General features: G+C 58.4%; 1 protein-coding gene across 6 annotated transcripts; it reads right to left on the bottom strand.

The window, feature by feature from the left end:
• Positions 1–2,150: 2,150 nt before the first annotated feature.
• Positions 2,151–25,044, bottom strand: ADAM11 (ADAM metallopeptidase domain 11). 6 transcript variants are annotated; one of them, XM_035303195.3, is made up of 27 exons: positions 24,766–25,044; positions 24,130–24,305; positions 14,165–14,241; positions 13,912–13,978; positions 12,541–12,626; positions 12,379–12,454; positions 11,889–11,955; positions 11,758–11,825; positions 11,298–11,372; positions 11,140–11,211; positions 10,788–10,954; positions 9,846–9,930; positions 9,656–9,746; positions 9,485–9,536; positions 8,922–9,021; positions 8,768–8,839; positions 8,556–8,648; positions 8,074–8,154; positions 7,481–7,531; positions 7,305–7,368; positions 6,978–7,077; positions 6,643–6,762; positions 6,381–6,549; positions 6,178–6,292; positions 6,002–6,092; positions 4,706–4,723; positions 2,151–4,190 (listed from the first exon to the last, which is right to left on the bottom strand). In XM_035303195.3, the coding sequence occupies exons 1-27, from the start codon at positions 24,824–24,826 to the stop codon at positions 4,175–4,177; spliced, it is 2,310 nt and encodes a 769-aa protein (XP_035159086.2). In that variant the 5' UTR covers positions 24,827–25,044; the 3' UTR covers positions 2,151–4,174. The 6 variants fall into 6 exon arrangements, with proteins under 6 accessions (XP_035159086.2, XP_078229436.1, XP_035159085.2 ...); XM_078373310.1 differs by having other exon boundaries at positions 11,762–11,825; XM_035303194.3 differs by having other exon boundaries at positions 2,151–4,723.

Below are 25,044 nucleotides of genomic sequence, written 5' to 3'. Positions count from 1 at the left end.
GAAAATTTCAAATTTCTTGTGCCACTCCATGTTATTTAGGAATCACTCTACCAGAGTTGCCAGTAACCAAAGTCAGTCTTTTTCTTTTTTTGAGATGGAGTCTCGCTCTGTTGCCCAGGCTGGAGTATAGTAACACGGCTCACTGCAACCTCCGCTCCCAGGTTCAAGTGACTCCTGCCTCAGCCTCCCGAGTAGCTGGGACTACAGGCATGCGCCACCACGCCCGGCTAATTTTTGTATTTTTAATAGAGACTGGGTTTCACCATATTGGCCAGGCTGGTCTTGAACTCCTGACCTCATGATCTGCCCGCCTCTGCCTCCCAAAGTGCTGGGATTAAAGGCGTGAGCCACTGCACCCAGCCCAAACTCAGTCTTTTCAGATGTTCTGTTTGGGCCAGATATGATTCTCCACTCCACCCCGTGGAGATTTATCCTCTTGGCCAGTTGGGGGAAGGTGAGCTGGCATCCCTAGGCAGGCAAGACAGGGCAGAGAGCTCAGTGCCTCCCTGGCATCCCCTTGCCTACCCATGCAGGTGACACTTAGGGCTCCAGGGTTTGGTGTGAGCAAGGCTGAGAGCCTTCCCGTGACTCTGCAATGACCTATGACCTGTTTTAAATTTTTCTTGAGACCGAGTCTTGCTCTATCACCCAGGCTGGAGTGCCGTGGTGTGACCTTAGCTCACTGAAACCTCCGCCTCTGGGGCTTAAGTGATTCTCTGCTTCAGCCTCCCAAGTAATTGTGACTACATATGAGTGCCACCACATCTGGTTAATTTTTATCTTTAGTAGAGTCAGGGTTTCACCATGTTGGCCAGGCTGGTCTAAACTCCCGACCTCAAGTGATCCACCTGCCTTGGTGTCCCAATGTGTTGGGATTAGAGGTGTGAGCCACCATGCTCAGCCAGCACTGACATTTGAAAGTCACAAAGGCTGAGTGTCACCTGTGCCCTCTCTGCCTTCCTGCCGTTCACCTGCCAGAAGCCACCCTTTTCCTGTCTGGAGCGTCAGCTGAAGCACACATCAGACCTGGATAGACTGGGAACTGGGAACTGAGAAAGGGTTAAACATGGGCATGGAGGAGTTGAGAGGCAGAAGCAATGGAGAAAGTTAAAAATAGTATTCGGCCGAGAGCAAGGAAGACAAGGGCACAGCTAGACTTCAGTTCATGACTGATGGGTTTGAGAATGATTCTCGCTTTTTCCCCCTGCAACTGAATAGGAAGAGGCTGACCTTCTGCCTTGGGAGAGACCGGAGTTGGATGTTACCCTGTGTCCTGGGGGGACCAGATGCCAGAGTAGGATGGGGACCAGGAATCTAAGCTGAATGTGACTCTGGGTCCTCCTCTCTCGGCACCTGATCCAAGGTGGCCTTGGGAATCCTACCTGTTTGGGAATGGGGCTATGATCCCAAAGCTTCTAGCTGCCAGTTCTCCCTAGGCCCCCACTTGGTGCTGTTATTTCTTTCTCAATTTTTTCTAGCTTTTCATTTTTTTTGTTTCCCTGCCCCCCACCTCCTCCTTTTTATCTTTTCCCTGAACAAGCAGGACTTCCAGAGCCCGATGGATCGGCCCCCAGTCTGTGAACACCTCCAGGCCCCTCCACTCTGCAGGGGAAGACAGGAATAACCAGCTCGGGCTCCTGGCTCAGACCCAGCCTACACCCGGGGGAGGGGCTCCCAGCACTGACCTTGCTTAGTCCCCTCATGCCCCAGGCTTGGCCAGAGGGCACAGGGATGGAAAAAGAGCACATTCTCTGCTGCCCAGGAACATGGTGCCCTGGGACTGGACAGGCTAATGGTTTTGTCCAGCGTTTTGGAATCTCTTGGGAGGTGAGGAGAGGCTTCTCTGGCTTCAGCCATAAAAGGGAAGTTGGGTCTCCTAACTTTCGGGAAAATGCTTTCCTACTCGCCTCGCCTCCTGCTTTGCTGGAGCCAGAGGAGGGGCACTGCTGTCTTTGTTGGAAGAGCTAAGAAATTGGGAGGGCCAGGCCTCCACCCTGTTTCCTCATGAATGGGAAGCAACACCCCTTCCTCCCAGCTCCTGGAGCTGGTGGGCGCTCCCTTCCCCTCTCCAGTATCCCAGTTGTCATGCTCCCTCCAGAGCCAGAGGGGACAAGTCACAGTGGCCATTCAGACAGGAGAGAGACGCAAGGTTAGTGTGAGCTCCCTGGAAGCCCCAGGATGTGATCTTTAATTGATTCTCCTGTCCCTGCCTCCCCACCCCCCACCCCAGGTGATGTATGTACAGGATGCTGTGTGAAGGCCCAGGCAGAGGCAGCCTCCACTCCTCCCTGGGCTCTGCCAGGGCAGGCACTCACTAGGGTGGGGTAGGGAGATGCAGACAACTGGGAGCCAGGGTGGCTGGTCACAGGAAGTCTCATGTTCCCCACCCCTATGTACACGTGCACACACAGACATGCCCATGTGTGCAGAGGTATTCACACTTGTGCAGAGATGTGGATCCAGATGCTGTGCCCAGACGCACTGTGCCTGTGCACGGGTGCACACCCGAGGACGGATGCCTTCAGGTAGCGCAGCAACAGGGAACACCCAGCCCTTCCCTGCCCCGCCTCAGCTTGCAGGGCTGGTGGAGCAGAGCTGGCCCAAGGGGTGCCTCCACTCAGCCCTTGAGTGGGCAGTGCCAGCTGGAGCATGGTATTTGGACCCCACTGCTGTCAGGTACATCCAGCCACCCAAATGGGGTCAGCCAGTCCCAGGCCTGTTTTCCCCTGAGGGTGGTGTGAATTAACAGGGAATGATTCCCTCTGCAACTCCTCCTCAAAGGTGCCCCAGAAACAGAAGGGGCTCAAACAAACAGCTCATGGGCCTGGGGGTTTCAGAGCTCCCTGCCAGGGTGCCCCTGGCGACAGGAACTGCATTCACTTGTGGCTTTCATCCATCCGGTAGCTGGCCCCCATCTGGCCCCTACCAGCTATCTTTCAGGGTCAAGGAGCCAGAGCTCCTTCCTCTGAAGCCAGGGTCGTGAGGGAAGGCCACCAGCAGGACTGTGTGAAGACTGAGGAGCTCCACTTGGCTCTCAGGCTCAGCTGCAGCAGGGACGGATGGACGGGGCATATAATGGGGGAATCTTCTGTAAACTTACTACTCGGCCCTGGAATTGGGGAGGGAGTGGAATGGACTTGATGGGGCAGCCTGGGATCATCTCCCTATCCTACCTCCTCCTGCTTGTCCTAGGCAGAGCCCTAACCCTGCAGGCACAGGGCCACCTAGGCCTCACCTCCAGAGTCCTCCCTGGAAAGACGGCCCAGGTGGGGGCATCTAGGCCACACCAGGGGGCACCTAAACCCTGAGTTGGCCCCAGAATCACCCTTCTTGAAAGGGGGAAGGTGCCATTTTATTTCAAGGACTATATTTTCTAGATTCCCCTCTCCCCAGATCCCTGCATCCTGACAGGGACAGGATGGTTGTTTTGGAATTGAAGACGATCTGGGACATGTGGTCGCCGTACCCATAACCTAGGCCTTGGGCACGGCACAGGCAGCTTTGGTTTGAATCAGCACTCATACTTCCTCCAAGCTCAGTGGGGCTGGGTGGGGGCAAGCTGGGATGCCCGGCCCCTGCCCATGCTCAGTGACAGGACTTCAGGTGTGGTCATCCTGGGTGAGGGTCTGGGGAACAGCCACACCTCAGTTCCTCCGGGCCCTCCTGTCAGTGTCAGAACATCCCAACTGCCCTGGCCCCAGCACCCCCAAGTTTACATTCATCTATTAAGGTTCAGTTTAAAAATATGTAGATGTCAGCCCCTTCCCCCTAGGTCCCAGAGAGGTAAGACCCTGGTCTCAGCTGCCTGGTTGCAAGGAGGGGCCATCCAGGCCAGGTCCACTGGCGGCTGCCTGGGGGCATCCCTCCAGGCCCCCGAGTTAGCTGTGGCAATCCGTGAAATGGAAGCTACATTCACACCGGGGAGTGGTGTGCAAGGCTGAGCCACAGGAGGTGGGAGGGGGACTGTGGAGGAAGCGCCCTCCAGGCCTGGTCCACCCTGATGGTGCCAAGAGCAGGGCCACAGCCCCCGCCCAAACCCCTGCGGGGCCAGGAGTTGAACGGTTTGGAACTGGAAGACATTTGCATGGTGCCTCCCTCCGTGGCTGAATGGGGGCAGCCTCGCGGTTCAGGGCCAAGACGGTGGGTGCCAGGCTTGGAGGGAGGGGGGTGGCACCTAGGCCCCTCCGGACCTGGAACGGAGAGGGGGCATCAGGGGAGGACATGAGCAGGGGCCACGGGGTAGAACCCCCCCAGCAGGGCCCTGGAGCTCAGCGCTAGGCTCTGGAGGCAGGCGGCAAGTCACAGGCTGGCCGGGGAGGGGATCTGCAGGTCAGACAGTGGTGACATGGAAGACAAAACAGATGGGACGCACAGGGAGGCCCCTCCCAGGGATGGGGACTGCCAGAGGCACAGCTCCAGGTCTAGGGTCCACCTGGTGGCGGGGGAAGGTCTGGCCCAGGCCAGGCACATGAGAAGGACGCGAGGCCTGAGTGGGTGGCGGGCGAGGATGAGGGCAGGCTGGGACCTTCTTCCCCGAGCGAGGCTCTCCCACCCCTGCCGGGACAGCTTGGCAGCAGGAGTGGGGGAATCAGCTCCCACTCCCCATCCACAGAACGCGGGGTGACGAATGAGATGGAGGAGACAAGGACAGCGGGAGGAATGACGTGGCCGGCATCACACTGCCCCCTGCTGGGTCGGGTCATACCTTCCTCGGCGGATGTTTCTGGAGGGGGAGGATAGTGGAGGGGGAGGAAAAGGAGACGTCTGACCTTCTGCTCCTCTCAGGAAGGGGCCTTCAGCTGCCATGCAACCCCTTGCCCCAGATCCCCCAGAGAGGGGCCAGGGTTCCTGGGGCCTGGACTCTAATGTAAGGGCCAGGGAGAATTACCCAGGACACCCACCAAAAATGCATCCCAGCTTCTAGTTCTGATGCTGCCACTAACTCAATTATATGACCTTGGGCCTCGGGTTCCTCCTCTGCACATTAAGGGGGTTAGACCAGCGCAAAGACCCCAGACTTAGAAATGCACAAAGCATCGTAGGCTGGGTGGGGATGAGGGACTGGAGGGGACATGCCTGGCTTGACCGGCCCCTGCCCAGCTCCACTCTACAGCTATGTGGGGATGCCTGGACGATGGGGCGCCTTGTCATGTTTCCAGAAAAGCTGGAAATCCAGATTGCTAATGTAGAATCTCCAGGGTTCATTCTTTCTTTTTTTTTTTTTGAGATGGAGTCTCACTCTGTCACCCAGGCTGGAGTGCCGTGGTGTGATATTGGCTCATTACAACCTCCACCTCTTGAGTTCAAGAGATTCTCTTGTTTGAGCCTCCCAAGTAGCTGGGATTATAGTTGTGCACAAACACGCCTGGCTGATTTTTTGTATTTTTAATAGAGACGGGGTTTCACCATGTTGGCCAGGCTGATCTTAAACTCCTGATCTCAGGTGATCCACCCACCTTGGACTCCCAAAGTGCTGGGATTATAGGTGTGAGCCACTGCATCCAGCCTAAAATTTCGTGGTTTCTTTTTTCTTTTTTTTGAGACAGAGTCTCACTCTGTCGCCAGGCACCAGGCTGGAGTGCAGTGGCACGATCTCGGCTCACTGCAACCTCCCCCTCCCTGGTTCAAGCAATTCTCCTGCCTCAGCCTCCCGAGTAGCTGGGACTACAGGTACACTCCACTAAGCCCAGCTAATTTTTGTATTTTTAGTAGAGATGGGGTTTCACCATATTGGCCAGGATGATCTCGATCTCTTGACCTCGTGATCCACCCGACTCGGCCTCCCAAAGTGCTGGGATTACAGGCGTGAGCCACCAAGCCTAGCCCAAATTTCCTGGTTTCTAAATGTTAAGCCCTGCAGGCTGCTTGGTGTGTGACCTATGATGTGTGAGCTCTGGTTTAGCTAAGCTCTCGGGGAGGACCCTCAGCTCTACCAGTCAGGGATTCTGACCCCCCTCAAGGGCACCAGGGGGCACAGGCACAGGGTGTGTGTGTCTCTTACTTAAATCCCCAGCCCGTGCCGCCCAGGACGATGGCTGCAACCAGGACAGCCCCGGCGATGGAGCCAATTATGATGTTGGTGCCGCTGGGACCTGGGGAGGAGGGCAGGGCTCAGTCGTCGGGGACAGGCACAGAGAACGGGACAGACAGCCCCACCTCGGCCAGCTTCAGCCTCACCTTTGTATCTCTCTGTCTCCCCCGTGGGTGGGGATGTGGGCAGGGGGTTGTGGATACTGCAGTCTTTGCCTGTCCAGTCTGGCTGACAGATGCACTTCCCTTCATTGCTGCAGACCTAGAGGTGGGGCAAGGCCAGAAGATGTGAGCAGGGGCCTGGCCCCTCCTGTAAGCCTCTCCTGCCATCCCGGCCTCCAGGCAGTCACCCCATGGTGGGAGCAAATCCGGCGCTCCCCACTGCCGGGGCAGGTGCTGAAGTTGAAGGCAGAGGCTGGCAGGCAGCGATGGTCCAGGCATAGCATGTTGGGTCCGCAGGCTGTGCCATCCTCCACGTAGCTCAGGTCGGAGCCATCTGCCAGCTGCACGTGGCCTCCCCTAGGGATGCGACACAGCCAGTCTCAGCCCCCTGTCTCCTAACCCCTAGCACAGCTGCAACCTGCCCTCCCTAGCCTTGGTCCTAGCCAGCACCTGCAGTCCAGCTCCTTGCCCTGGTGGTAGAAAGTGACACTACTGATGTCTCCTACCAGGTCCCCTAGCCGAGGAGCTCCAGAGATGTTGACACAGAGGAGGAAGCCACACAGCACGTCCCTGTTGGGGCACATGGAGACAGTGAGCCCCAAGTTTGACCTCAGACTCAACTACTGAACTCTAATCTGCCCTCAGCCTGCACCCTACCACCTGATTTGCCAAGTGCCTGCCCATTGGGACTGACAGGCTCCTCCTAGGAGAACCTGCTGCCCATCTCTTTAAGGTCTCACACCCGCTGAGGAGCTGGGAGGCCCTCTGGGAGCCTCAGTACTCACTGCTTACTGCACTGCACCCAGCCTGATCCCTTTCGCCCACAGCTCCCACGCTCCGTCCCCTCCACATTCAACTTCTCGTAGCAGAAGCGATCAGCAGCCACTGTGGGGAGAGGATGCCAAGTGTCACCCCCACACACCCCAGGATCCACCCCAGGATCTCAGGCCTGCATCTCCCACACTTTGGCCTGAACCCCAGGCTGCCTGCCTGGGTCCCTGAGATCCTGGGGAGCTACACACTTAGGGGCCTGCTCAGCTGGAACCCACCCTCCCCAGTCTCTGAGCTCCGGATCCTCCAGAGTCCCCACTCCCAGCCCTAGCTGGACTCACCTTGGCCCCAAAGGGCCTGGCATTGCCGGTCCCGGGTTTTACAGCGACCTCCGTAGCAGCGGCCCTAAGGGACCACGAATTAAGAGGAAACAAGGGATGGAGATGCTGAGTGGTTAGAGTGAGACAAGAGACTGCCCTGAACCCCAGGCTAGGGGAGCAGCCATCAGCCATCATACCTGCTCATGATCACAGTAGTAACCGTCCAGCTTGTGCAGGTTAGGGGGGCACTGTGGAGAGAGGAGTGAGGTTGAGCAGAGCAGCCCCAGGACTGGAGCTGAGGCCTGCCCCAGGGAGGAATGCTTGGTGCCAAGTGCCCCCCCATGTGGAGGCTCAGGCTACAGGGCTCTTCCACGCCCAGGACAAGGGGTCTGTCTGGCTCTGGACCCAGACCACAAGGATTTGCAAGCCCCAGAGCCGCTCCAGCCTCCCTCCCTCGTAGGGCTGGGAGAATGAAATGCCTGACATGTAATTAGGTTTTAATAGATGTTAACTAATATCATCATCCACTCTGATCTCTAACCTACACCAGGCACCCGGCCAGGCGCTGGGAATACCAGCCAGACGATAAATTTTGGTTTAATGACGGAAGGAACAAAGCCAGGAGGCATGAAGAACCCCTTCCTCAGATAAGAAAACTGAGTCTGATCCGTGGGGGTCGACGCCAGCTGTGGAGAGGAGGGGAGTGGAGAGCGCACACCGGGAAAACCAAATCCACAAGGGTAGGGGTTCCCTCGCCCAGGGCTCCACAGGACGGCGGGGCTGGGTGGACCTGGCTCGAGTCCCCAGTGCAGGTCTCCGCGATGTCGCACTCGTTCACGGCCTCTCTGCAGGACACACCCCGTGGCTCGTACTAGGGAAGAGACGCGGTCCCCAGGTCAGGCAGGATGGATGCCTCGGCCCGGGCCCCACATCCTCGGGCCCTCTAGCTTCACGGGCCCCCGTTCAGGTCTGTTCTTATTTCCCTGCTCCCACCACCTCTCCGCCGCTTCCCACCTCGCACCGCCCCCAAGCCCGCCCACATTCCCGCCCCTCCCTGCTTCAGGGCAGCCTTCCCTTCCCGCTCCTCGTAGCCCCGCCTTCAACATCCTTCAGCCCCGCCCCTTGCTGCTCATTGGCGCTGTTTTCGCATCAAGCCCCGCCCAAGAGGGAATACGCCCCTGAAGGCCCCGCCTCCCTCTGCCCGCCCCTTATCTGAAGGCCTCCAATCGCTCCTCCTGCGTCCTGGCCCCACTCCCGGCGGGTCCTCCTTACCTTGCAGCGGCGACAGCAGAGCCCGTCGCTGCACATGGCATCATGAGTCAGGGTACATTTCTTGCAGCAGTTGCCACCCGCGCGGCTGCACTCCTGAGGGACGCGGGAGAAGGGGAGGGAGGCGGGCGAGCCCTAATCCTCCCCACTCGGACGCTCCCTTGTGCCCACCCCCGCATCCCGGCCCCCCACCTGGCGTCCGCACTACCGCTTACCTGCACGGAGCCGCAGTCGCACTCCTCCCCTGCCTCCACGAAGCCGTTCCCGCACTCTGGGGGGTCCAGGAGCTGGACCGGGAGGACAGGTCGGGAGTCTGGCCCAGACCCCGCCCAGGCCCCACTCCCAGGCTCCCCGCTGCGGGGCTGGTACCTTGAGGGGCTTATTGAAGAGGCAGCTCCCACCACCCTCCTGCAGAAACTGGTTATACTCGTCGATGCTGCAGCGCGAGAACTTGCGGGGCAGATAGAACCTGGGCAGGGTGAGGGGAGGTGCCGCTGGCTGCTCCCCTCCAACCCACCCTCTCACCCTCTCAAGACTGGAGAGGAGGCGCTCTGGGGAACTCGGTCACCATCGCGAGGAGGCGGAGGATCTGCCCGCGATTGCACCAGAATCCTCCCTCTTGTCGCAGTCGTTCCCGTTCCCTCCGCGGAACCTGGGGACTCCCAGCAGCTCTGGAGGGAAGGTGCCTCCACGCGAGGCTGGGGCGGCACCCAGTGGCCGCGGTGCGCACTGCAGCCTGGCCGGTTTTGGTGTCCCAGCAGGGGAATCTGGGTCTCCCCGGACAGTGTTTGCGGGGAAAACTGGGTTTCTTGGATACTGAGAGGTTCTGTGAGCTGGGCCTCTTGAGCCCCCTGGTCCAGACTGCCAAGGAGTGCTCGCTCTAGGACGACCCTCACCCAAGACCTTCCCCCGGTTTGTCCCCGAGAACTCACCCAGTGTCCTCCATGATGCAGCCCAGCCAGATGTCGGGACACTTGCAGTCCCCTGAGGGGTGAGCCAGGCGGAGATGAGATGAAGGAGGCCAAGGACCACCCTCCCACTTACACCCTCCGCATCCCAGAGCTGCTGGGCAAGGGCCACACGGGGACCTCCGGGGCGGATACCTGCTGAGCTCCGGTGTTTGTTCCACATCATGCCCAGGTTCTGCCCCAGCGTCTGAGCCAGGGTCACGGCCATCGCCCCCATGTTGCCGTACTGGGAGTGGGGAAGATGGGGCACAGATGTCTACATCTTCCCACAGGCACATAGTGCCCTTGAAGCCCCTCTCCCCCAGCCATGGCCCTCACTGCTCACCTCATTCACACCCCCACCCCGGGACAGGGAGCAGATGCCCCCCACGTAGGCTGCCCCACTGCTGGTGCTCTGGAAGGTCCTGCCCCTGGAAGGGAGAGCGCTGTCAGGATGGCCTCCTGCCCTCCCCTGTGGCTTCCTGGGTGGTGGTGGGGCCTTGGGGATCCCCTGACACAAGGGCCCTTCCTCGGGAGGTGGCCCTTGCCCTTCACACCAGCCTTGGTGACCCCAGGCAAGACCCTTCCCCTCCTTCGGTTCCTATTTCTTTTTATTTTTTTTTTTGAGACAGTTTCACTCTCGTAGTCCAGGCTGGAATGCAGTGGCATCATCTCCGCTCACTGCAACCTCCACCTCCTGGGTTCAAGCAATTCTCCTGCCTCAGCCTCCCAAGTAGCTGACTACAGGCACCCACCACCACACCAGCTAATTTTTGTATTTTTAGTAGAGATAGCATTACACCATGTTGGCCAGGCTGGTCTTAAACTCCTGACATCAAATGATCCACCCACCTTGGCCTCCCAAAATGCTGGGATTGCAGGCATGGGCCACCACGCCTGGCCTCTCCTTGGGTTCTTTTGCCCATAAGGCAAAGGAGACGCTCCTAGTAGACCATCTCTAGTTGCAAGGCCCTTTTATTAGATTTTTTTTTCCCTACCAGGGCACTGGGTCCCTGAGGAAGGGATGCTGGGACAGTTTGAAAGGGGAAAGATGGAACTAAGGGGACGTGAGGAAGAGGACGACCAGGGCTAAGACAAGGGCATCAACCTCAGGTTCAGGGGAAGATGCCCAGCCTGTTGCCCATGGCTGGGGGGAGGTGACAAGGTGCAAGGTGAGCCCAGTCCCCAGACTCTAGGAAGAGCACCTGGCACAGGGCAGGTGTTAAGTAACCCTAAGCACTGTAGCAACTAGCAGAGGCTGGCAGGAGGCACATGGTGGGGGACTCACGAGAAGAGGTGGGTGGCATCGCTGGGCTCAGGAAGACCTTCCCGTCGGTAGACCATGAGCCGGGCCAGGGTCTCCAGGAGGTCATCCTGCACCTGGATCTTGTCCCCATCTGCCCATGTTTCCATGGCAACCAGGACGATGCGAGTGTTGAGCTGCTCCTTGTATATCTGGGCCCAGAGGGGAGAAGATGAGAGGGCTGGAGGGTGGGAGTGAGTGTTCGGGCCAGGGCTGGAGGAGCGCCTGTCTGTTTCTCCAGGAGGTGAGAGCCAGAGGCTGACAGTGCCCCCTGTTGTGTGTGGTGGGGTGGGGAGCCTGAGTGGGGTGGGGAAGGGAGGGAGGGATAGCTGCTTACCACATCGGCCAGGTTCACCACGGACTTGGCAAAGTTGCTGGTGAGGACCACCGACTGTCGCATCTGCTCGAACTGGGAGAGAGAGGAGAGGGAGGAGGGCCAGGCTCCTTGGGGGCTTCCTCCCAGTGCCACCCGCCTTCCTCGGCCCGGGAACTCACCAGCTGGTGGTCATTGATCACAATTAGCTCCACGTACTTGGTCTCACTGTGCACTGTAGGGTGGCCCCGGCGGACCTGGGGGGCGGGTGGGCACTTGGAATCAGTCCCTTCCATGTCTGACTGATCTCATGGCCAAGCCAGGAACAGACGCGGTGGGGATGGGGGGTCTGGACTCCAGCCAGGGACAGTGCCAGCTCCCCCTGGCAGAGGGTCCTGTCCCTCCTCAGCTTTGGAATGAGGGCAGACAGCCTTGATTTGCCCAGGATGGAGCTCTGTAGATGCCAGCATTAGGGAAGGGGTGGGGGCTTCTCCCAGACACAGTCCCTGGCCCCCAGCCACATCCGTCTGAGCCCTCCTTCGCCCCAGCCATGGATGGGGGTGCCCTCCTGCTCTGGGCCACAGCCCAAGGTCTCTGCAGCTTGAGGTCTCTGCAGCCCGAGGTCTGTGCGGGCCCCCGTACCTGCCTTTTCCTTCTCAGCCTTGGATGATTTGGAGGAGCCGACTGGGCAGGCACAGTGAACAGGCAGCCTGTGGGGAGGGGTGGTGAGGGGGGCACAGCCAGCCCCTGCCCACCCCCCTTCCCTCCCTTACCTGGTTCCCTGCATCTGAGGGGATCTGGAAGGAGAGGGGTCCGGTAGATGAGGTGGGGAAGGGGTCCCTGCAATGAGGGTAAATTAGTTCTTGGTGTGCCAACCGGGTCTCCTCCAGGCCCACTTGAGGGGGCCAGATCCAGACCTCCCCCGATCCCATCCTGAGGTGACCCAGAACTGGCCAGAGCTCCCATGTTGGATCTGATCTCCCAGATGCTCAGATTCCGGGGTCAAGACCTGGGAGCACCCTGAGAGACAGGGCAAAGGACATTGGAGCCCAATGGGAGGTCACTTAGGGGACAGAGGGGACATTGGAGCTGGGAACACAGGGGGAGCTGGGAACACGGGAGGGAGGGAACCAGAGCTGGGGTCACTGAAGAGGGCAGTGAGGCTGGGGTTACTGAGGGAAGAGCACGAGGAGGAAGAGGTGGCAGCAACAGCTGTTGGGACAGGCTTGGCAGGGCCACCAGAGAGGACAGCGAGGGGCCTACCTGGGGGGCTCCCCAAGGTCCAGCCACCTCTTGGGGCTCCACGATGTAAGTCACGTTCCCATCAGAGAAGACCCCACTGTGGAGAGAGAGGCACAGCTCCTCACTGTCCCTGGGTGCAGGCCGGAGGCTTCTCCCAGCTGCCTGGCCCCTCCCCATACTCACTGCAGCCCCTGGCAGGTAGAGAGGGCGGCGAAGGAGTGCGTGTTCCCCCGGAGCTTCCCCTGGTAGTAGCAGTGGTCTCCAGCCCCCTGGAGGAGCAGAACTCTGGCAAGGGGTAGGGGGTGGCCGACGGGCCTCAAGGCTTTTTGGGGGCCACTGAAGCTGCCCTGTGTTCAGGTCACACAATCTCTGGGTACACCTGGGGCTCTGGAGCCTGTTTCTAAATGGGCGGTGCTCCTAATTTGCTGTGCCACCCCGGGCAAATTCCTACCCCTCTCTGGGCCTCCTTCACCTCATGTATAAAATAAGGAAGCTGGACTACAGCAATGGTTCTTTTTGTTTGTTTGTTTTTGAGGCAGGGTCTCGCTCTGTCACCCAGGCTGGAGTGCAGTGGCACAATCTCGGCTCACTACAACCTCCACCTCCCGGGTTCAAGCTATTCTCATGTATTTTTAGTGGAGACAGGTTTTCACCATTTTGGCCAGGCTGGTCTCAAACTCCTAGCCTCAGGTGGTCTGCCTGCTTTGGCCTCCCAAAGTGCTGGGATTATAGGTGCCTGGCCTACAGCAAGGGTTCTTAGTCATTTGCTGGGGCTGGAGAAGGGATCAGACTCCTTTGAGAATAACAGGCAATGTACATTTAGCACCTACCGTGGGCCCAGCACTGTTCTGTGCACTAACCATGTATTATCTCATTTAATCATGTACATCACACACAACCTCATGCACTGCCTCCCGGGATGACCCTGGGTCCGTGGTTGGCTGAGGAGTGCTGGGCAGCATGTGTCCTCCTGGCCAGCCTCGTGGGTTGGGGCGGGATGGGGGGAATGACCAGCGGCACCCTCCCCCTCCAGCTCTGCCTCCTACAGAATTACTTGTGCTCCAGTTACTGAACAGACGGGGGTGTGGCGGGGAGGTGGAGGGGTGGGGGGAGACAGACTATTTATAGACACTCATTCATTTTCAGGCTCTAGGGCCTGCAGGGTTGAGACCCTGGTGTCCCAGGCAGCTGGGATTTCCCGGGGCCTTGGTACTGAAGGGCCTTTCCTCAGCTGCCCCTGTCAGAAGAATCTGAAGAGGGGATTCGTGGCAGCCAGCACGGAACAATGAGGGTCCCCGTAGGCCCCATGCAAGGCAGGTGGGCTGGCTGGGAGTCAGAGCTCTGGGGCCAAGTGAGGGGAGCTCAGGGCCCCATGCACTCAAGCTGCCCACCGTCCACCCTCAGAGCCTCCTGGGTGGGGAGAGAGGGAAGGTGCTGAGGGGCCAGGCCAGGACCCCATCTCCAGCAGTCACCTGTCCCTACACCTGTGACCTCAGAACCACAGAAACAGCACCTCCCTTTCACCCTGGCCCAGGCCCCTGCAGAGGCACTCACGGTGCTGTGCTGGGTTGTCCCCTCCCGGCTGAAGTGACGCTCCACATATTGTGAGGAGAGGAGGTGGCTGAGACAGAGGGAGCAGCAGGAAGGCGGGTCACGGGCGAGGTGAGGTCGGGCATGGGGCCCACCCCAGCTCAGGGTCCCAGTCCTCCCTGCCCTGGCCCAACCCCCAAACCCCCAGCAGCGAAGCCCTGCCATGCCTCCCTGGCCCCAGCACCGGTTTTCCTCCTGGGCTCAAGGCCACACTCACTGGTTCAGCTCCAGGTCCAGGGTGAAGTTTGAGTTGAAGGCTGGGATGACGAAACTCACCTGGGCCAGATGGACAGGCTGGCATGGGGGAAGAGCAAAGTGGGAGTCAATCCAAGGAGGCCTGAAGGTGGGAGTCAGGGGGACTCTGGGACAGGCAGGAGTCCTGGGGAGGGGGCAGCCAGCCCTAGAAGCTGAGGGCACCATTGATTTGGGGACAAAATGCTTTGTCCCCTTTACTAGTGGGCAGGGGCAGGAGTGTTCTCCCCTTCTGCCCTTTGGGCCTGGGCACCTGCTCACCCTCTCTGAGGCTGGGCTGGAGAGGGGTGCAGCTGGGATGGAGAGGGTCAGCCCAGCCGGCCCGTGCGTCATCATGCCCTCCTGGCCGGTGAGGGGCACCCCACCCTTGGGTGGAGTAACAGGAGGTCCCCAGGAGTATCATGGGAAAGGGACAAACAGGAAGTGGGAGGAGGGCACTCGCTGCCTGTCCCCCTACCCTGGCCCCAGCCTCCATCTACATAGGAGGCCTTGGACAGGGATGCGTGGGAGGGAATGGATGGCTGGGCCCCCCAAAGCTGGGGTGACGGGCAGGTGCCATCCTATTGGGAGGAAGGACTTTGCTACTCTACCCCCAAATCCATTGCCCTCTGCCTCGCCCAAAGCAGCTCATCTTTAATATTTCAATCCCATGGTTAATTTTTAAACATGGAAGTTTTCCTGATAAATTTTTCAGAGTGCAGTGCAGCTGGAGGCTCCAGGTTGCCATGGCAACGCACCAGGCCTGAGCAAGATGGTGGCCCCCCAGGCCTGCACACAAGGACACCTGGATCCCAGCAACCCTAAGGCCCAGGAAGGGCTGAGAGAACTCAGGGCTGGGGCCTTCTCCCGACCCCTAGTTCATTCCAGAAGACTGATTCCAGACCCCCATAGGAGGGTCACCCACTCTGCCTGAAGACAGAAGGCTTGTGTTGGCTGCCTGGCCTTTGTAGTGGGGACAGCAGGTGGCAGGAAGGAAGAGAGCCCCAAGGTCATGGTCATGAAATCCACAGCCTGGGCCTTGTCAGTTTCCTCCTCAACCACCTCTCACGGCTAATCTTTACCAAGCAATTCTTGTGTGCCAGGCTCTGGTCTAAACACTACGGGTATCGCCCCGTGTGATCTTCACAGCAGTCCTCTGGGATAGATGCTACTGCCATTCCCATCTGAAAGACGGGGACAGGCACGGGGGCTGATTAACTTGCCCAAGGTCACACAGCTAAAAAGTGGTGAGCTCGGGAGTCAGCTTCCAGGCCTGTCTCAAACCAAAGGTGGGGTAAAATGGAAGTGGGCCCAGTGGCCATGAGAGGTCCTGGGAGAGGGGCAAGGTGGGGCCAAGGGCAGGGCCTGGGTGGGCAGACCTCTGCACCCCAAGGACACTGACTCACCCCATCCCAAGCTAACCAAGGCTCCTGCTCCATCCTGAGCCCCTAGAGCATCGATCGGCCCGGAAATAGAAAGTCAAGGACAAGGAGTCGCCACATCCTCCTCCCGACCCACGGCCTGAACCATCCGGCCTTCCCCTGCCCTCAGGACTGTTCCTGCTGGTACTATCTGCCCCCGGCCGACAAGCCCCTATGCCAGCCCCCTCCGCGGCTTCCTAGAGGAGCAGCCTGCCAGACCCCTTGCCCTGATGCCGCTCTCTCACCATGCAGCCCCAGGGATGACCCAGAAACTTCTCTGAGCCTCAGATTTTCCCAATGAAAATGGTCAGATGAGCCCAGGTGTAAGGCCGGGAGGTTGGCTGCATGGTGGGGCCATCCTGGGCCTGGAGGATTCCGGCAGAGTCTGCTCTGGCACCAGCAGAATCTCCCTGACTTCTGGGAGATGGGGAGGTCCTCGAGCCACCCCATCTCGCCTGCATCCTCTCTGCAGAGGCCAAGCCAGCCCCAGAACCCTCCTTGTCCACCACCTCCTGCTGCCTGCTGCTCACCCCTTCCCCACCTGGAGCTGCAGAACTTCGGGGGTGGGCTCTCTGCCACCCCAGCAGGACACAGGGCTCAGACCAGATAAGCCCCTGTTGCAGTGCCAGGGCAGCTGGAGTAGGGGCTGGGCCTGGCTGGAGGTAGCCCAGAGGAGGGCTGTGGGAGCCCCCAGAAGGCGGTGGTGGGGAGAGAGAAAGAGACAGAGAGAGAGAGACTGAGAGACCACATACCAAGGCATGTTTGCCTGGCCTGGCCCCATGTGGGGACACAACTCTGTCCCCAGTCTGAGGGAAGAGATGGGTCAGATAAGCCTATCTCAGCCCCAGAATCTCTGTGGCCCTGGGGAGTGGGGAGGGGACTCCTGCTGGCACACAGTCCCAAGAACCACCCCAAGCCCAGCTTTAGGCCAATGTTCTTTTTTTTTTTTTTTTTTGAGACAGTCTCACTCTGTAGCCCAGGCTGGAGTGCAATGGTGTGATCTCAGCTCACTGCAACCTCCACCTCCCAGGTTTAAGCAATTCTTTGCCTCAGCCTCCCAAGTAGCTGGGATTACAGACATTTGCCACAACAACAGCTGATTTTTGTATTTTTAGTAGAGACAAGGGTTTCACCATTTTGGCCAGAATGGTCTTGAACTCCTGACCTCAGGTGATCCACCCGCCTCGGCCTCCCAAAGTGCTGGGATTACATGCGTGAGCCACCATGCTTGGCGAATGTTCTTTTTTTAAAATGAATTAATAAGTTTTTTTAGAGATGGGATCTCACTTTGTTGCCCAGGCTGGTCTTTAATTCCTGGGCTTAAGCCATCCTCCTGCCTCAGCCCCCCAAAGTGCTAGGATTACAGGCTTGAGCCTCTGCATCCAGCCTAGGCCAATGCTCGATCAAAGGCAAACTGCTCTCCCTGCCTGGCCCTTCTTCCTGCCCCTGCCCTGCCTCTGACCTCATCCCATTGTCCCTCCATCCTAGGGGGAGGGGCCTTGGGTCTGGAGGTCAGGCCAGTCCTCAGCCAGCCCTGTGCCCTGCACTTGTCCCTACCAGGCTCTCACATGCTCCAGCTCATTTGATCTCAACCTGCCCAGGCCGTCTGGTCCTCATTTTACAAACACCAGGATGAGGCTCAGGGACACACGTGACTGGTCCGGGGTCAGGGCTGTGTGGCCAGGGAGGTGTGGGGTCAGACCTCACCCTGGGGCTGGAGATCGTGTTCCCACAGCAGCTGTGGCCACCTGGCAGGTGTGATCACCCTTCCACCCGAAGCTCCCCTCTGGCTGGCCCACCCACTCTCCCAGACACCTTGTTCAGAGGGACTGTGTCTTGTCCTCTCTGTACCAGATGTGGGGTGCAGAGAGAAGAAGGCAAAGATTCAGTCGAAGACCCAGAAGCACAAATACAGGTGCCTGGGCTCTGCCCCAGACCTACAGACTCACAGTCTTAGGAAGCGGGAGACTAAGGAGCCTTAGGATTCACAAATGCCCCAGGAAATCCGAGCAAGGAGACTATTGTGCCCCACCACCTCCAGGCATAGCCCCTCAGGTGCTGACCCTGAACTTCTGCCCCAAGCTTGCTCTCCTCCCCACCCTCATCTGTACAGCCTGCACCTGCCAATCCCTGCAGGGCTCTGGACACCTTCCCCCGGGCCTTTAAGCTCACAGTAGACATATGCTTCTTTGATCACTGATTTGGCTTTTCAGGTGGGCGACCTTTACTCCCCTGGAGCCAGGGCTATGCCTGCCTTTTTCCCTGCCCACTGGCTCCACACTCACATTGAATGGAAAGGCACTGCAAGGCCTCAGATAAGCTGCTTCACGCCCCTGGCCTCAGTATCCCCCCGCGGTACAACAGGATTGTTGTGAGGATTCAATAAAAGCCCCTTTAAATGTGTTATCATAAGGGTCAGTAATAATAATAAGAAGAAGAAAGAAGTGTCCTCAAATGAACAGGGCTTTGAGGAACTAGATAAACGACTCCCTTGGATCACCTACTGTGACAGGGATAAGATAGAATGGTGGCCTTATGCTCCAAATCTGGGTGGATGGTGTGATTTACCTGTCAGGTGTCTCACCTGAGGACATCTTTCCGGAATACTCTCCCTCAAGGAGATACCACCACCTTGTGGGCCGGGTGGCTGCAGATGGGGGAGGAGCCAGACAGGCAGGAGCACTGCCTGGGAGTATGTCCCGGCTGGGAGAAACCTCCCACCCACCCACCCACCCCCGGCCATGTGCTGGTGCTCCATTTATCAAAAGGGCAGCAGGATTCCCAGACAATGAGAACAGCCAGATGAATTTCCGATGATGGGATCTGACCTACATTTTTGAGAACAGAGCCACCTCCTTATGGGGTCATCAGTCCCTCTGGGGACAGACTCTGGACAGCTGGGTTCCTCTAGGCAGCCAGGAGGGTGCTTGGGTGAGGCCAAGCCTACAGGCCAGAGTCCTGCTCTTGTAGTTTCTCCCCTGGACCCCACCCTGAGCCTGACAGGTAACCCCTAAATGCCCTGGCTCCTGTTTCTGACACCCAGCCCTCATGCTAGCACCAGGGACCCAGCACCCTGCCTGGACACTCAGAGATGCTGTTTTGCCAGATCCTGTGCTGGACACCTGACATTCGGTGTCTCCTTGAGTCCTTGCAGCAGCCTAAGAGGTGGAGACTGAGCATCCTCATTCATAAAATGGGGGATTCGGGGGCTCTGTGGCTGGCTCAGGTCACACAGTCAGAAGCAGGGGAGCAGGCCACCCAAGGCCACAGCATGCAGCCCTTCTCTTCTTTCTTTTTTTTTTTAAGACAAAGTCTTGCTCTGTCACCCAGGCTGTAGTGCAGTGGCGCAATCTCAGCTCATTGCAACCTCTACCTCCCGGGTTCAAGTGATTTTCCTGTCTCAGCCTCCCTAGTAGCTGGGATTACAGGTGCGCACCACCACGCCCAGATAATTTTTGTATTTTTAGTAGAGATGGGGTTTCACCATGCTGGTCAGGATGGTCTTGATCTCTTGCCTTGGCCTCCCAAAATGCTGGGATTACAGGCGTGAGCCACCACTGCATGCAGCCTTTCACGCCAAAACTGAGCCTGTTGAACTCTCTGGCGTGGCAGGGCTCAGTTCATGCCCCCACCTCGTAACAAGCTGGGCCCAGCACAAATCCTACCCCTGGTGTCGAGCCACCTGCCCCATCCCAGGAGAGAGCTGCAAGTTTGGCCACACAGACCATAGCGTGGCCTTGGCTCTAGTGGGATACTAGGGCCAGGCACAGAGCTGGTCCCCCTGTGGCACCCTGCCTGTGACTCCCGTCTTCAAGAGCTGGGGGCAAGCCTTCCTCAAATGCCCTCCACCCTTCTGCAGGAAGAAAATGCAAACACTATCACATCACATGCCCACTGTGGGGGGCTTCTGGGGTGGCGTTTCCAGTAAATGCTGGCCTGGGCAGCCCTTGCAAGAACATAGCCCAGAGACTGAGGTGCCCCACTGCCAGCTGGCTCAGATGAGCATCTAAGTACCAGGTCTGCGACCTCCTCACCCTGACCCTAGTCACCTCCCCCTGTCTTGCTCTCTCCTTTGTTCCCAAGGAGGCTGGGTCTCCCCAAGGGCAGGCATAACCCACACAGCAGCTTCATGCTAATCAGAAAAAGGGGTCCCAAGACCAGGTGAGGTGGCTCATGCCTGTAATTCCAGAACTTTGGGAGGCTGAGGCAGGTGGATCATTTGAGGTCAGGAGTTCGAGATCAGCTTGGCCAACATGGTGAAACCCCATCTCTACGAAAAATACAAAAAGTAGCCAGGCATGATGGCGTGCGCCTGTGATCCCAGCTACTCAGGAGACTTAGGCACAAGAATTGTTTGAACCCAGGTGGTGGAGGCTGCAGTGAGCCAAGATTGTGCTGCTGCACTTCAGCCTGGGCAACAGAGCGAGACTCTGTCTGAAAAAAAAAAAAAAAAAGAAAGAAAAAGGGATCCCTCTGCAAATCAGAATGCATGTGGCCCCATAAGCTCATGGATTGCATTCAGCTCACTTACCCCTTGCCCAGGCACCCTAGTGCAGTGAACAACCAGTCCAAGTGTGCACGCTAGCCTTGGCTGACCTGCACCACCCCGCAGCTGCAGGCTTTCTGGGAGCACAGGGTTCCGCACTTCCGGAAACTCCCCCTCTTCTTTGGGCCTCGGGCATAGGCTGCTTCTAGGCTGCACAAAGGTGAGGGGGCTGGCCGGGCATGGTGGCTCACACCTGTAATCCCAACGCTTTGGGAGGCTGAGGCAGGCAGATCATGAGGTCAGGAGTTTGAGACCAGCCTGGCCAACACGGTGAAACCCCGTCTCTACCAAAAAAGTAAAAATATAAAAATTTGCTGGGTGTGGTGGCAGGTGCCTGTAATCCCAGCTACTTGGGAGGCTGAGGCAGGAGAATCCTTTGAACCTAGGAGATGGAGGTTGCAATGAGCAGAGATTGCGCCATTGCACTCCAGACTTGGTGAAAGGGCAAGACTTCTGTCTCAAAAAAAAAAAAGAAAAAGAAGAAATGAGGGGGCTGAATGCAGTGGCAGAGAGGGGGCAAGCATGTGTCTGTCTCTTTCTTCCCTTCAGCCCTGAGCAAGAGGCGGCATCGTGCTGGGTGAGGATGCCCCTTTGGGGATGAGTCTTGACTCTGTGCTGAAGTGCTGTGTCTCTTTGGAAAGTTACATTGCCTCTCTGTGCCTGTTTCTCCACCTGTGAGATGGGAATAACAGCCCCACCTCCTGGAACTGTGATGAGGATTAAATAAATTAATATTTGTAAAGGAGTGCCTGCTCCAAAATAATTGTGATTTCTCTACCTTGTTGTTGTATTGTGTGAGACAGGCTCTCACGCCGTAGCCCAGGACCAACCACAGCTCACTGCAGCCTTGAACTCTTGGACTCAAGCGATCCTGCAGCCTCAGCCTCCCGAGTAGCTGGGATTACAGGTGCATGCCACCATACTTGGCTAATTTTCTTGGTTTTGTTTTTGGTAGAGACAGGGGTCTCATTATGTTGCCTAGGCTAGTCTCAAACTCCTGGCATCAAGCAATCCCCTGACATTGGCCACTGTGAACCACTGCACCCAGCCTAATTTCTCCAGCTTCTAATTCCTTCCTGGCCACTGTACCTCTTCCCCTGTCCCAGACACACCTGCACCCTCACCCCCCATCAAGCCAGGAGTCCTCAGCACGCAAAGCGCTTTCCCATCGCCACCTCCTAGTAGTAGGTGGGACTGAGATATGTTACCATCCTGATTTTAGGGAACAGGAAATGGGCTCAGAAGGGTCAAGCCACCAGCCCAAAGCCACAGCAGCTCAGTGTCCCAGGCCCTGCCAGCCAGCATGTGCCCCTGGACTTGCCACATGGCCGGAGATCTTGCTGCTGGCTCAACACCTGCTGGGCCTGAAGTTCCAAACCAGGGCAGTGACTTAGGGCAAAACCCAAGTAGCACCCAGTTGGCCTACTTCCAGCTGGGGCAGACACAAGCTCAAGTCTGCACCAGCTCCACCATCAGAGCCAGTGGCTCTGAGGTCAAAAGGGCTCTAACCCCAGGGAGAAATGCCAGGCAGGGGATTCAGGGTTTGCAATATCTCCTTCCCGTCCTGTCGGCGAAAATATTCTGGATGTGTCTTTTTTTTTTTGAAAGGGAGTCTTGCTCTTGTCACCCAGGCTGGAGTGCAGTGTCTCGATCTCGGCTCACCACAACCTCTGCCTCCCCGGTTCAAGCGATTCTCCTGCCTCAGCCTCCTGAGAAGCTGGGATTATAGACATGCACCACCACACCTGGCTAATTTTGTATTTTTAGTAGAGACGGAGTTTCTCCATGCTGGTCTCAAACTCCCAACCTCAGGTCACCCACCTGCCTCTGCCTCCCAAAGTGCTGAGATTACAGGCATGAGCCACTGAACCCGGCCTGCATGTGTCTTTTTGTCTCCTTTGGAATCTTCCATCCTCCTTGCTCTGGGCGGGGTTGGGAGATTGCCTCCTGGACCCAAATCTAGAGAGCTCTGGAGGCAGAACAGCACTGTGGGAAGTGCCCTGATGTGGAGAAAACTCCCAGCTCTGCTGCTTAAGATCTGATTGACTTTGGGCAATTTACTTCATCCCTCTGAGCCTCAGTTTGCTCATCTGCAAAATGGGGCTGACAAAAATTACCAGTCTTCCAGAGTCAGAGAAATAAGTGATGTGAAGTGCATACAAAGCTTGGGTGAGTGGGCCAGAGAAGTCCACAGCTTTGGTACCTCAGGGGAAACTGAGGCACAGATAAGACAGGGCCCTGAACAAGTCTCTTGAGGAGGTTGCCATAAGGACCCTAGGAAGTCTCAGTCCCAGAGAGACCCCAAAATTGGAGATAATCACTGCCCCGAAGATCCACAGAACTCTATTTCCTCCCCGAAGGCTCTCAGACACCCCTCAGAAGTATCTGGAATCGGTGGGTCACATACACAACTCACATGTGCCCACTCACCTGCAGAACAACACAGTGACCCCAACCCGAGCAGTTCAACTGCACCCACCCTGACCTTCCCACACAGCCACAGACACTACCGCAGCCCAGAACCTTCTACCTTTGCTGCCTCTGTCTCTGCTCAGAAAGGGTCAGGCTGAAGGAGCGGCCTGCCCAGTTGGAATACCTGACTTTTCATCCCTACCTGACTCCAGGCTTTCCCTCAGCTCTGTCCCCTGACCCTGAGGTGGCATCCCTCCATGACTCAGTCTGCACATCCCCTAAAGCACAAGCCAGAGTCCCAGCAGTTGGGCAGTCATCAGTTCCCCCGCAGTGTAACCACAGGGTGCACAGTTCACAGGTAGGGAGTGACACCAGGCAAGACAGCCAGACTCAGCAGCCAGGACACCCCATCCCAGCCCTGGGACCATGCACCTCCCAGGGAGCCTGGGCAGGCACTGAAGGCTGCTTCCACCTCCCCACCCCCAGTACCCGCCAGCCTAGGATCATTAGCCCCCTCCCCCTGGCCCTCTGCATGGCCCTGAGTGATGGTCCATCTATTATGCATGCTCCCTTCCTGCTCCATCCATATCATCAGTATTCCCCACCCCTGCACCACCCCACATCCCCCTCTGCCCCCCTCCCTTAAGGGCTTTTAACCAAGTACATTAGGCAGGGCCAGATGCCAGTCTGACAGATGCCCGTAATGTTAGCCTCCGTTTCTCTCCTTCCTCCCTCTGCCCAGCCCAATTTACCTCCCACCACTCCCAGCTGCCAAAACTTCCCAGGCCTCAGTTGTCTCCCTCCTCTGGGTCTCTCCCCTGCACCTCCTGTTTGCGCTGGCCCTTCACCGGCCATCCCGCCCTCTGCTGCCCTGTTGGCCTGGCTCACTTTCAGCTCCAGCTCTTGGAGCGCTGGGGTGTGCTGAATGAATATTCCATCTGGGTGATTATTATTCACATATTAATTAATTATTAATTGCAATTAATCTTCTTCATTCCCAACCTTCCTCTGGGAGGCAGGAGGGGCCTGGCAGCTGAAAGGGACAGTGGGCAGGCAGGTAGAGCTGGCTTGGGACCTCGAGTTATTTTCCAAGTCCCCCGCTTCAGCCAGGATAGGAAGGAGAACGGCAAGCCTATTTCAGCACTGTGTGGAAACTGAGGCAGGAGCAAGCACTAAGCTGTTCCAAGAAAGCCCACTGAGGTGGCTGCAGTGAGAACCTGGGAGCCCTAATCCCTGACTGGATCTGGGCTGCCTCTCCCTGCCCCATCCAAGCCCTGTTTTGAGCAGAACCACTAGCTTTGGCCAGAGCGGAGCAGGAGGGCATCGGAAGGCTGACCCAAAGCAGGCCGGAGACCTAGGCATCTGGGATCCCTGAAGACTGAGGACAGGGGACCCTGCAATAGTGGGAGGGGGACCCCCCAGTGGGCTCCAGCACCCACCTGATATCCCTCTGTACAGAAGGGGAGCCTGCGGGGCAGCTGCTGAGGAGGCTCCAGCCCTGTCTACCCCGTGGCCTCCCCGGGGCTCTGAGGCCTGCTTCAGTCCCTGGCCTCACCACCCAGCCCCACTCACCGGGCCCCCTGGTGGCTCCTGGCGGACCCTGGTGTCCAGCTGCTGCTTTCGGACCTCTCCCCCGGAGCTCTTCCTTACCAGACGGCTGGGTTCCGTGACCTCAGGGGCTTCTGGGCCTCCCAGCTGGGATAAGCTCCCCCATCGCAGAGCTCCAGCAGGACCCCGGGTTCCAAGACCTGGGGAAACAAGGCCATGGCTACAGGCAGCTGCCCACCCTGGACAGGAGACTTGGAATTGGGGTGGGCATGCTGCATCTCCCACTCTGCTGTGGCCCCTGGAGCCCTGGGGCGATCCGGGTGGGAGGATCTGGCTGCCCTGCAGAGGGAAGAGCCCGCGGGGAGGGGGCCAGGAGCTTCAATCCCGCCTAACTGTCACGACTGCCCCCCCATCCGCCCAAACCCGCAGAGACCTGCAGAGCCGGCCGGTCGGTGGCAGGGGCAGGGACGCGGTGGGGCCAGCCAGCTGGGGACAGGTGGGTGAATGCACCTTTCCTCTTCTCCCACTCCCCCACCCTCCGGCGCTCCGGACCGGCAGTCACTCCGAGCACTGCAGGAAAAGGCGGCTGCAGCAGCAAGCGCCGCACACCCTGGGGCGGGGGCAGGGAGGGGTCGCCGGGGCCGGGTGGGGGTCACTCACCGGGTGTGGGGAGCAGCGGCAGCAGCAGAGCCGCGAACGCCCAGCGCTGCAGCAGCCTCATGGCTCGCTCATTCCTCCCGGTCCGGGGGCTGCGGCTGCGAGCGGCGCGGGGAGGGCGGGAGCAGGGACGGGGGTGGGGAGGCGCCGGCTGCGGAGCCGGGGCGGGGGCACAGGGCCGGGCGGGGGTCGCGGAGCGGTGGGGGCGGAGGGGACGGCGCCGGGGCTCAGTGCTCTCCGACCGCGGCCATCCCGGCTGGGCGGCGGGGCCGGGTTAAGAGC

The sequence above is a fragment of the Callithrix jacchus genome, chromosome 5 (assembly GCF_049354715.1).
Source record: "Callithrix jacchus isolate 240 chromosome 5, calJac240_pri, whole genome shotgun sequence".
NCBI classification, from domain to species: Eukaryota; Metazoa; Chordata; class Mammalia; order Primates; family Cebidae; genus Callithrix; species Callithrix jacchus.
The sequence above is the reverse complement of the archived record's forward strand: the minus strand, read 5'-3'. Positions and strand labels throughout refer to the sequence as shown.